Source organism: Natrix helvetica, assembly GCF_964273705.1.
Source record: "Natrix helvetica genome assembly, chromosome: 11".
In the NCBI taxonomy this organism is placed as follows: Eukaryota; Metazoa; Chordata; class Lepidosauria; order Squamata; family Natricidae; genus Natrix; species Natrix helvetica.
Window position 1 is genome coordinate 9,358,394 of NC_138562.1, and position 12,204 is coordinate 9,370,597.

The 12,204-nt window shown below is 45.4% G+C and overlaps 1 protein-coding gene across 4 annotated transcripts in view; it reads right to left on the bottom strand.

Moving 5' to 3' along the window:
- The window catches only part of FNDC3A (fibronectin type III domain containing 3A), a 66,383-nt gene that overhangs the window by 3,362 nt on the left and 50,817 nt on the right, over positions 1-12,204 (bottom strand). For all 4 annotated transcript variants that reach the window (XM_081964076.1, XM_081964073.1, XM_081964074.1 and 1 more), the window contains exons 20-25: positions 11,970-12,083; positions 10,209-10,358; positions 7,267-7,547; positions 5,147-5,359; positions 3,402-3,568; positions 1,001-1,122 (exon numbers count right to left, since the gene is read on the bottom strand). In XM_081964076.1, coding sequence (XP_081820202.1) covers positions 1,001-1,122; positions 3,402-3,568; positions 5,147-5,359; positions 7,267-7,547; positions 10,209-10,358; positions 11,970-12,083 — 1,047 coding nt within the window. The remainder of the gene's footprint in view (positions 1-1,000; positions 1,123-3,401; positions 3,569-5,146; positions 5,360-7,266; positions 7,548-10,208; positions 10,359-11,969; positions 12,084-12,204) is intronic.

The following is a 12,204-nucleotide window of genomic DNA, read 5'->3' on the forward strand; positions in this document are numbered from 1 at the left end:
GTGGCAAATCACATTTTAAAACGTCAGGCAGGGCACACAATCTGGTTCTTGAAAGATCTGGATACTGGTGGCTATTCTGCTGGGCACCTTAAAGGTTGCCTTCCAGTGACCTATAAGGCTCATGAATTCCACATCACTCACATTTACTGGCAGTGGCTCTCGCCTTGAGGTTCCGACAGAAGGTCTTTCTTGGTCCTTCCAGGGAATCTTAGGACTTTCTAGTTGAAAAGAAGAGGGTCTACCACTAAGGAATGGTCACCTTTAATGCAATGTTTGGCAACACCGCCCCGAGTCCCTTTCGGGAGAGGGGGCGGTCTATAAGCGCTAATAAATTCAAATTCAAATTCAATCTGGGCAACGCTCAGGTGCACGGACTTGCGTAACCCGTAAGCTGTGATTCAGCCCGACCGGACAACCGCTTCTCTGGAATCTGCTTGAGGGGTTAGACTGCAGGACCTCCAAGGTCCCGTCCAACCATTCTGATTATACTGTTGTTCTGAGAGGCCGCCCTGATGGTCTGATTGGGAAGAGGGATTCATGTAGGAGTTGACCAGGCGGAGTTCGAGAGAGGGGTCGAATGTGTCATCAGTCATGAGTGTCTTCCCGCCCTTCTAAGTCCAGCCCACCTTGAATTCCATTGACTTACCTGCCGCCAATTTCCCTTGACCGTTAGTAGTTCAGATTCTTGTCGAGAGCTTAAGTTTGCAAATAAATCTTTCTACTCATTTGAACTGCCTGGATGTCCCCGATTTCCCTGGCGCTTGACAATTTGCGCGATGACGGAGGGCCCTTGATAACAAGGGCGTCCAACCTTGGCAATTTGAAGACTTGCGAACTTCAACTCCCAGAATTCCCCAGCTGGCCAAGATCTTAAAAGTTGCCACGGTTGGATGCCCCCTGCTATACAACGATGCATTCAGAGTTAATGTATTGGCGGTGGGGAGGCTTTTCCCCATAATATCTGTTTTTTTTTTAAAAAAAAAGATCCTTCTGGAATTACCTGATCCGTTTCCCTCCCAGTGGCAAGTTGCAATATGTAAACAATGGCATCACCCTTCATTGGCTGTAAAGGCTCCCAGGTGACTTCACAGACATTGTCTCCCAGCTGGTGGACTTTGGGTGCTGCAATTTGGAACAAGTTGGAAGTTAAAACACTCATGCTACAGATTGTCCTCCTTTTAGCTAACAGCAGCAAATAGCGTCCGTATATCCCCCTGAACGAACTTCAACGACCTTTCAAAGTGCAACTTGGTTTAGAGTCACTGTACCAAAATCCATTCCACCTACTCTTTTTTTCCATCCAGTTGAGCTTCTTGGCAGGTTAATTTTACAAGGTTGGTTCTATTCCCCAATGGGCATTTGGTGGAAATAATTTAAGAAGGTGCTGCTGAAATTAAGGCTTTGGAATGTGTCCCCCCCACCCTTGATACTGTCCCACTGGGTTACAGGTACTGTGTTTCCCCGAAAATAAGACAGGGTCTTATTACAATTTAAGCACCTTATGGCTACCCTATAACAACGTTTAAAAACAAGACTTCCTTCCTCATCCATAATATATATATAAAGCAAAGGCATCCAGAGTGAAAAGTATTTATATAAATATGCTGCAATGCACTCCTTGACAAGAATGGTTTTGCTATCATAATGCTTTAATCCAACCAAATATTTTTTTTCTACTAACTGCTGAGAAGGCCAAAGCAACAGACTTTTCTTAGATTAATTCAGAATTAGAAGAGTTGAACCTTAATAAAAAAAACAGGGGCTGCTAACACAGCCATTATATCAATGATTACAGACAGAAGCTTCAGAAACTTATGCCTTGCAAATGACAATTGCAACCAAAATAACACAGGGTCTTATTTTCTTCTGACCCCCAAAATAAGCGCTTGGCCTCATTTTCGGGGAGGTCTTATTATTTTTGAGGTGCAGGTGGTGGCGAGCGTGGCCACCTCATGGCTGCTGCTGTGTTGCAATATTTTCAGGGAGGGCTTATTTTAGCGCATGTGCTCAAAAGCCCCATTGGGCTTATTATCCGGGGAGGTCTTATTTTCAAGGAAACAGGGTAGTCCTTGACCTATGACCAAAACTGAGCCCCAAATTTCTGTTGCTGAGCGAGAAATTGAATTTTGCTCCCTTTGACGACTTTTCTTACCGCAGAATCACTGCCTTTGTTAAGTTAGTGACACGGTTGCATGCAAGTGATTGATTTTGCTTGTCAGGAGGTCACCAAAGGGTGATCACATGACCCGGGCATGCTGCAACCGTCATTAATACCTGCCAGCTGCCAAACATCTGAATTTTGATCATGTGATCAAGGGGATGCTGCAATGGTCATAAATGTGAAAAACTGTCACAAGTCCCCTTTTTTTCAATGTTGTCGTAACTTTGGTCACAAAATGAATTATTGTAGGTCAAGAACTACCTTTATATTACTCTCTTTGGGGAAGATCATGACGAATACTGAATGAAGCCTTTGAATCTGGGGTGTATTACCCTAAATTGGGTAAAAGTGATTTTCTTTGGGAAATGACACAAACCCATTTATCCAATCCCAACAGGGATATGTAAATAAGGATGTCAGGCCTGCAGCCATATTCCTTTTGGATCTTTGGCCTGCCACACTTTCTATTATTCTACTATGCATTTTCTATTGTGGGGAAATGGGAGGGGGGATTGTATGGAATTAGATGATATGCAGCCATAACAAAATTCCTTTCTAGAAAGCCAAGGTCATCCTTTGTCTTTGCACCTCTGTACCTGACTGGAACTGGATGGGTGCAATTGTCAGCATGGCAGTGGGAGATTGGACCAAGGGACGGACTTGTGGGTGTGGGGGGCAAGATCTTGAACTTTCAACTGGGTGGGGAAAACCGGGAAGCTTTCAGATTCAGGTTTCCCCAGATGTGCTAACATGGCTCTCTTAATAAATTGGAACTTTGAGCAATACCTTGCCTTGGACTCTGATTTAATTTTGGATGCTATTTGGAACCTTGACAAAGGATTTTTCTAATACGTGACTTTGGATAATTTAGGATAAATGGTTTGGGAAGACTGATACTTATTTATTTTTATTTATTTATTTTATTTATATTTGATGCTTCTAGACCGCCCCCTCTCCCAAAAGGGACATTCTGCATTTCAGTTCATTTTGTGCGCTTTATCCGAGGGCCATCTAAATTTTTTTTCCAAACCGAAGTGACAGGAGGAGAAACTGCCTTTAACTAAACCGATCTAATATCTTTCAAAACTATACTGGTCATCAAACACAAACCCACACACACCGTGAAGCATAACTTATCAAAGCAGAAACAAACAGTTATGCATTGAAGAGCCTCTCTTTTTAAGGGGTCGAATCTTGCCCCCTTTATGAACGCCATTCATATATGTTCAATGCCCCTCACCTTTCATGGCAGGCGGTGGCGATTTGGTTGTGGCAAATGCGTAAACTTCGGAAAAGTCCCCTTCCCCAGCCTCGTTACATGCCTGGATTTTAAAATAGTAGGTTGTAGATTCACTAAGTCGTTGCACTTTATAGGTGTGGCAGGGGCCACTGTAGACCGTGATGAACCTGAAACGGGAAAAGATCTGACAAATACTCGAACCCTCCAGTCCAAAAAACAAAGTCCAGTTGCTCTTGGAAAAAGCACCTTTGGGACATCCCTCCAACCAGGCAGGCAAATTTCTTTTAAAGATGAATTCATTGTTTCTGAGCTGCCACTTCAAAGAAACATTCCTGGCTCATATTTAAATGGTTGTCCACTAGGATTCCAAGATCCCTCTCACAATAGTAGTAACTGTGAGAGGGATCTTGGAGTCCTAGTGGACAACCATTTAAATAGGAGCCAGCCGTGTGCAGCAGCTGCCCAAAAAGCCAACACAGTTCTAGGCTGCACAAACAGAGGGATAGAATCAAGATCACGTGAAGGGTTAATACCACTTTATAATGCCTTGGTAAGGCCACACTTGGAATACTGCACTCAGTTCTGGTCGCCACGATTTTAAAAAGATGTGGAGACTCTAGAAAGAGTGCAGAGAAGAGCAACAAAGATGATTAGGGGACTGGAGGCTAAAACATATGAAGAACAGTTGCAGGAACTGGGCATGTTTAGCTTAAGAGAAAGAAGGACTAGGGGAGACATGATAGCAGTGTTCCAATATCTCAGGGGTTGCCACAAAGAAGAGGGAGTCAAACTATTCTCCAAGGCACCTGAGGGTAGAACAAGAAGCAATGGGTGGAAACTAATCAAGGAGAGAAGCAACTTAGAACTGAGGAGAAATTTCCTGACAGTTAGAACAATTAACCAGTGGAACAGCTTGCCTCCAGAAGTTGTGAATGCTCCAACACTGGAAGTCTTTAAGAAGATGTTGGATAGCCATTTGTCTGAAACAGTATAGGGTTTCCTGCCTAGGCAGGGGGTTTGACTAGAAGACCTCCAAGATCCCTTCCAACTCTGCTATTGTATTGTATTGTATTCTCCCTCAGAAGAGAGGAAAATAGAAAAGAAAGTACTAAATATACATGTATATATTCAAGAGAGAGATATAAAGGGGAAAAAACATAGTTAGGATAGGCTAAGAAAGGTAAGTAAATAAGGAATGATACTAAATTATATTTGGGTTTGTGGAAAACATAAACTGAGATTTGAAAGAGACCCCTATAACAACAGAAAAAGAAAGGGAGAGAGGAGGAGAGAAGGAGACGAAGAGGAGGGAAGGAAGGAAGAGAGAAGGAGAGGAGGGTGGAAGGGAGAGATAGAGAAGGAGAGAGGGTAGGAAGGGGAAGAGGATGAGTAGGAGTAGGGGAGAGGTAAGGGAAGAAGGAAGGGGAAGGAGAAGATGAAGGAAGAAAATAGAAAAGGGAGGGAGGGAGAAAAGAAAGGGAAAAGAAGGTGGTGTTGCAACAGGAAGAAGGGATGGTAAATAGAGCAATCCAAATTGTATATTATAACCTATTAAATGGAATAACAAATGTATAAGAATGACAAATGTAAATAAGAATAACCATGATGTGAATGTACACTTACAATGGTGTGTAAGAGAATAAAAAGAAAACTTTTTTTTAAAAAAAGAAGAGAAACGTTCCCCCTCCATACCCTGAGCCCACACACGAAGGGGGAAGACAGCACATTCCCCAGGTTGATCTCACCTGCCCAGCCTGTCTTCCATCTGTAAATTGAACTGGGTGGGGTTGGCAATTAAAGCCCTGCTAGGACCTTCCCCCCACTTCAGTTTAAGGCTCTGGTAACTGAAGACCACGCATTCCAGGTGCGGAGGATCCGGAGGTAAAGGCTTGGTTTTCGCTTTGATGGATGGACTGAAAGGACCAGTCCCAAGACTGTTGAAGGCCTGAATTCGGATTCTGTCAGGGAGTAAAACAGAGGAAAAAGTTGACGTTGGCAGAAGATCCCCAGCCAGACTCCCTTGTATGAGAGGAAGGCTGTAGAGATCGAGGGACTAAATCAGGGGTGTCCAAACTTGGGAACTTTAAGACTCGTGGACTTCAACTCCCTGGGAATTCTGGGAGTTGAAGTCCACGAGTCTTAAAGTTCCCAAGTTTGGACACCCCTGGACTAAATGAATGAATCTGTTCTGACCGAGGCTTCCCAAGAGCGTGAACCCAACTCCTTCTCCCGACAAAACCTTTTTATTAAGTTACTGTGAATTCCTCTCGTTCACATCCAGCAAAGTCTTTCAAAGGTGAATTTACAGTCACAGACCTTATCTGGCTTGGAGAGCTGCCAGGCCGATATCTGCAAAACGCAAAGCTGTACTTGACAAGGAGTCTCGGAGAGTCATGAACCAATTAAGCGAACTAATTGTCTCCTGCAAACTCCCCTTTTGCTCCTCTTTATTCCCTATAGGAGGGGTCATTCACCGTCCACTTGTGCCTTTACTCCCGAGTTGGCCCTTGTTCCTTAGCTGTTCCTTTCGTCTGGAAACTCTGCGCATGCGCACACTGGGAACAGGCTCCAACTGTTCATCTGCCCACTGATCTCTGTCTCCGAAGGCAGCTGATAACTGGCATATGGCCCTGGCCCCCTCTCTGCCTCCGACACAGAGCCCTCATCAGAGCCTTCCCCAGACTCCAGGACTGGCCCAGGTTCCTCCCCATCCTCCTCGCTGTCTGAGCCTACCACCAGCTCCGCTGGCCGCTGGAGGGCCCCCCCAGAATCTTTGCTCTGATTTAAAGGCGGTCCTTGATGTATGACCACAATTAAGCCCAACACCCCGGCTGCTAAGCGAGACAGTTAAGGGACTTTTGCCCCATTTTACGACGCATTTTGCAAAGCAGTGAAGTGAATCACTGAAGCTTTAAGTTAGTAACACGGTTGTGAAGGGAACTGTGTTGCCTTTGCGTGTCAGAAGGTCACAACAGGCGGTGACCACGTGGCCCCGGGAGACTGCAACCATCATAAACGGGAGTCAGTTGCCATGGAGATACAGCAACAGGGGATAAGAGTGAAAACTGGTCACAAGTTACTTTTTTCAGTGCCGTTGTAACTTTGAATGGCCCCCAAACAAACGCTTGCAAATTGGGGAGTACCAGTGAAGATATTGTGTGCCACCCAGAGTTGTTTGATGCGAGATGGGCAGCACACAAATTTAATAAAGTGTTGTGGTTTGCCAGCAAAGCTGGCAGCAGATTCGGACAGTGAGGAGGTTGGGGAGGAAGATGGGCCAGTCCTGGGAGTCTGGCGAAGGCTCTGACGAGGGCTCTGTGTCAGAGGCAGAGAGGGGGCCAGGGCTGTCCGACAGTTATCAGCTGCCTTTGGAGTCAGATATCAGTGGGGCAGAAGAACAGCTGGAGCCTGCTCTCGATGTGTGCATGTGCAGAGCTGCCAGGAGAAGGGAACAGTTAAGGAGCAAGGGCTTGAGTAAAGGCACAGGTGGACGGTGAATGGCCCCTCCCAGAGGGAATAAAGAGGAGCAAAAGGGGAGTGGAGTTTGCAGGAGACAATTAATTCAATTCATTAGGGTGAAGATCTCTTCCTGACTTCTTGCCAAGTATTGTCTGCTACAGAGTGGTGTTTGAAAGATATCAGCCTGGCACCTCTCCAAGCCTGATAAAGGTCTGTTGTTGTGAAATCTCTTGAAAGACTGTTGGCAGGGACTTTGCTGGAGAGGAACTAAATAAAAGAGGATTTATCGGGATGAGGAGTCGGCTTCATAATCTTGGGAAGCCCAGGTCAGAATGTAAATGGACGTTCTTCAGACTCAAGCTGGCCCATCCAACCACCCGTCCTGGGGTCACAAATTGCCAATCACCTGTATAAAGTGTCAGGTTGCAGGTTCTCTAGGACATGGCTTGTGACTCTGTTGACTGTTAAGGCCTGCTTCTCCCCATACTCTATGTGGTAGCCAACGATCTCTGCCCCATGGCAGCAAGGCTCCTCCCAGTGAAGAGCAAGGCACGTGGAGAGGGGAAGAGGGCCTTCCAGCTGATCTTCTTCAAGCAAGTTCAATACTGCCACCGCAGCTGGCACGGAAGCTGGGGTCGTCACGGTGCCGATTTCCCCAAAGAGTCCAGGGCCAGCCAGATTCACAGCCTGAAAAAAGAGAGAAAGGGAAGCGTCACTTCAACAAGTGTGAAGCTAGGCTCCTCTACACAATGTTCTCCAGATGTTTTGGATTTTTTTTTTAACAGATTAACAGAGTTGGGAGAGACCTTGTAGGTCATCTAGTCCAACCCCCTGCCCAAGCAGGAGACCGTACACCAGGGGTGTCAAACTCAAATGTCAGGCCTGCAGTCATATTCCTTTTAGGATCTTTGGCCTGCCACACTCTCTCTCATTTTACTATGCTGCTTCGTTAGTGGGGTAATTGGGAGTTTGACACCCCTGCCCTATACCCTTTCTGACAGATGGCAGTCCAGTCTCCTCTTGAAAGCCTCCAGGGATGAAGCTCCCACAACCTCTGAAGGGAAGCTGTTCCACAGAATAACAGAGCTGGAAGGGACCTTGTAGGTCATCTAGTCCAACCCCCTGCCCAAGCAGGAGACCCTACACCATTTCTGACAGATGGCAGTCCAGCTGTCAGGCCTGTAGTCATATTCCTTTTTAGGATCTTTGGCCTGCCACACTTTCTATTATTTCACTGTGCTGTTTCATTAGTGTAGTAGTTGGGAGGGGGGAATAGAAAGGAGTAGAATTGTGGAGTGTGTTGTTGTCATTCCTTTCTAGAAGCCCAGGGTCATCTTTTGTCTCCGCACCTCTGCACCTGACTGGAACCAGCTGGGGGGAGATGCCAGCGTGGCCGAAGAAGATTGGACCGTGCGATGGATTTATGGGCGTGGGGATAAGACCATGAACTTTCAACTGGGTGGAATCCCAGGAAGCTTTTAGATTTGGGATTTCCACAGATGTGCCAACATGTCTGTCTTATTAAATTGGAGCTTTAAGGACAGCTCTGCCTTGGACTCTGATTTAATTCTGCATGATATTTGGAACGCTGACACCAGTCTCTTCCAGGGATGAAGCTCCCACAACCTCTGAAGGCAACTTCTGTTCCATGAGTTGACTGTTCTCACTGTCAGAACATTTCTCCTTGTTTCTACCTTTATTTCCATTTTCATTCCCCAGCCTAGCGAACATGGACACCCCTGGATATGCATTTAATCCTAAATAACCAGACCAATAATAATAGTAAGAACAAGCATCCTAGAAAGGAGTTCAATCAACTGGCTGGAGAAGCCATTCTCCTAGCCAAGCATGAGCAACTGAGATTGATCTAGGCCAGGGGTCGGCAAACTTAAACACTCAAAGAGCCATTTGGACCCGTTTCCCACAGAAAAGAAAACACCGGGAGCCACAAATGTCCTAACCGGAAGCCCCATTCAATTCTGGAGCTGACCGGAAGTTCACTTCCCCCACCATAGAGTCTCCTCCTAGCGTACTTTTTCCTCTACCCGTCATAACCGAAAGCCCTATCAATTGTGGAGACAACTGGAAAACCCTCCCCTTGCCATAGAGTCTTCTCCTGGCGCACTGTGCTTCTCTTCCTCTCCCCCCACCGTAAGCTCCTCTCAAAATTGTGATGCCAACCGGTGACGGAGCCGCAGCAGAGGGAGGAAAGAGCCACATGTGGCTCCAGAGCCGCAGTTTGCTGACCCCTGATCTAGGCCAGTGTTTCTCAAATTCAGCAACACGTGGACAACTCCCAGAATTTTGCAAAACGCCATCAGCTTCTGGAATATTCTGGGAATTAAAAGTCCATACATCACGTTGCCGAGGTTGGGAGACATTGATCTAGGCCACCAAGAGAAGAAATAACTCCTTTGTAAGATTTGAAGGTTGCCCATCGAAGTTAAGAAAGACAAATCACTATTTTTATCCTAATACTCGTGAAGCTTTATTTAGCTCTGAATTGGAACGGAGACATTGGGTGGTGTTAACTTCACACCAGAACCGGTAAAAAAAAAAAAAAAAGTCCAAATGAAAGAAGTTGTCCAATCCTACAAAGATTATTGCAAAAGAGATCCGAAAACATAAAACGGTACTTTGAAAAACGTTTGTTTTTCAACTCCTTGGAGTTTGATGGCAAACTGACAGACCAAATTCCTCTGACTTAAGAATCTTTTCTCTTAAATGTTCCTATTCTGTTATAGTAAAAGTAGTAACAGTACATTTTTGCCGCACAAGATGGCAGCACCTGATTGATGTGCTGGTTAAAAAAAAATTGCAGGGGAAAAAAGGGACTATCAGAAAATCCCAACGCTGTAGCTTAAAACGACTTTTTAAAAAAAATCTCAGAAGAAATTGCCAAAAAATATCACTTGAATATATACATGAAACCCTACACCACTTCAGACAAATGGCTATCCAACATCTTCTTAAAGACTTCCAGTGTTGGGGCATTCACAACTTCTGGAGGCAACTTCTGTTTCCACTGATTAATTGTTCTAACTGTCAGGAAATTTATCCTCAGTTCTAAGTTGCTTCTCTCCCTGATTAGTTTTCATCCATTGTTTCTTGTTCTACTCTCAGGTGTTTTGGGAAATAGATTGACTCCCTCTTCTTTGTGGCAACCCCTGAGATATTGGAAGACTGCTGTCATGTCTCCCCTAGTCCTTCTTTCTCTTAAGCTAGACACAACCAGTTCCTGCAACCGTTCTTCATATGTTTTATATACAGCTCACAGCCTTAACATAATGCAATGTTTTAAAATCTCAGAAAAAAAGAATGCCGTTACCCAAATCTACACATACATACCTGTACTCTGCAATAATAAGTAGTCGCAGGGGAAAGTCCCTTCACTTCATAGCACAGCAGAGGGCCAGTATAGACTATATGCATAGATCCTTCCATTTGTCCCCATTCCAGTCTGTATTCGCTAACTTCTGCCCCATTACACGGCGGGCTCTTGGAGAAATTATAAAGGAAAGGGGTGAGAAGTTAACATTTGCATTTATAAACTCAAACGTTCTCAAAAGGGGGCAATAGAAACACACACACACACACACACACACATTTATCAAAAAGGTTCCCCTCACACAAATGTGCTAGTCTTTCCCAACTTTAGGGGGCGGTGCTCATCTCCGTTTCAAAGCTGAAGAGCCAGCGCTGTCCGAAGACGTCTGCGTGGTCATGTAGCCGGCATGACTAAACGCCAAAGGTGCATGGAACTCTGTTACCTTCCCACCAAAGGTGGTTCCTATTTTTCTACTTGCATTTTTCCATGCTTTCGAACTGCTAGGTTGGCAGAAGCTGGGACAAGTAATGGGAGGTCACCCTGTTACACGGCGCTAGGGATTCGAACTGTCGACCTTTCTGATCGACAAGCTCAGAGTCTTAGCCACTGAGCCACTATTTTACTAGTAGCTAGTAAAGTCAATTTTGGGGTGTATACTTCCCTGTTCAATCCACATGGTACTTATTTTGCAGTTTGCAGCTTCACTTAAGATTATTATATCTGCTGCTTTTAAGTACCTAGAAAAGGCGAAGCCTAGCAAACCCTAACCCCAAATCCTGCCGTTTGGGGACATTCCTAAGGATCACAAATTCTGGAAGAAACTTCTTGGAAGTTTGGGAACTATCTTGCAAACACAACTACAATATGGCTGTTAAGAAGGAATGCTAAAAGAGACTGAAAGAGAAAGCAGCTCCTGCTCTCAAAAATCTTAGCTGTGGAATTTATTTTGTTTTGCAAGAGTGTGGGTGGCTCATGAGGTTAGAATGCTGGGCTGATGATCTTTGGGCTGACATTCGAGGCCCGTTGCTGGCCACTGGGCTGGGTGAGCTCCCGTCACACGCTTCAGCTCCTGCCAACCCAGCGATTCGAAAGCGGGTGACTCCCATGAGATAAACGGGTACCCCTTCAGTGGAAAACCTCACAGGGACGCAAAAGGAGGCCCCAGCTGAGCTTTCCTCCTGGCAACAGTGATGTCAGTGGCACATCCTTTCACCATGAAAAAGCACTTTGGTGCTTCCGACACAAAAAAAGAAAGAAAGAAAAAGAAAAAGCTCTGGAATGTTCTAAAAGCATGCCACACACCTGGTCAACCCCAGACACTGTGTAGTTTTTAGTTTTTGATTTATATAGTACTCTTCGTACAAAAACACATTTATTGCATTTATAAGGGAGGGAGAGAGGGAGGAAAATTAGAAGAGAGGGAAGAGGAAAGGAAGTAGGGAAGAAAGGGAGGGAGGGAAGGAAGGAAAAATAGAAGAGAGGGAAGAGGAAAGGAAGTAGGGAAGAAAGGGAGGGGGGGAGGGAGGGAGGGAAGGAAGGAAGGAAAAATAGAAGGGAGGGAAGAGGAAAGAAAGTAGGAAAGAAAGGGAGGGAGGGAAGGAAAAATAGAAGAGAGGGAAGAGGAAAGGAAGTAGGGAAGAAAGGGAGGGAGGCAGGGAGGAAGGAAGGAAGGAAAGAAAATGGAGGCAGGGAGGAAAATTAGAAAAGAGGGAAGAGGAAAGGAAGTAGGGAAGAAAGGGAGGGAGGGAAAGAAGGAAGGAAGGGGGGAAAAAACCACTTACCTCCCACGTAGCTACTATACAAGTAGCAGTTTTGCACATTAAGAGGGGGGTGAAACATGGATCAGGAGGCCCTGGAGCTGTAGAGATCTCTGCCTTTTCTGAGGAAGGGCCGAGCTGCACGGAAAAAAGACCTTAAAATTTAAAAAAACCGCTGAGAGACCCACCAAGCCAATGCATACCAAAGGACTGCAACCGTTACATCATCTAGGCGACTGTGGTGGGGGAACCGGACTTC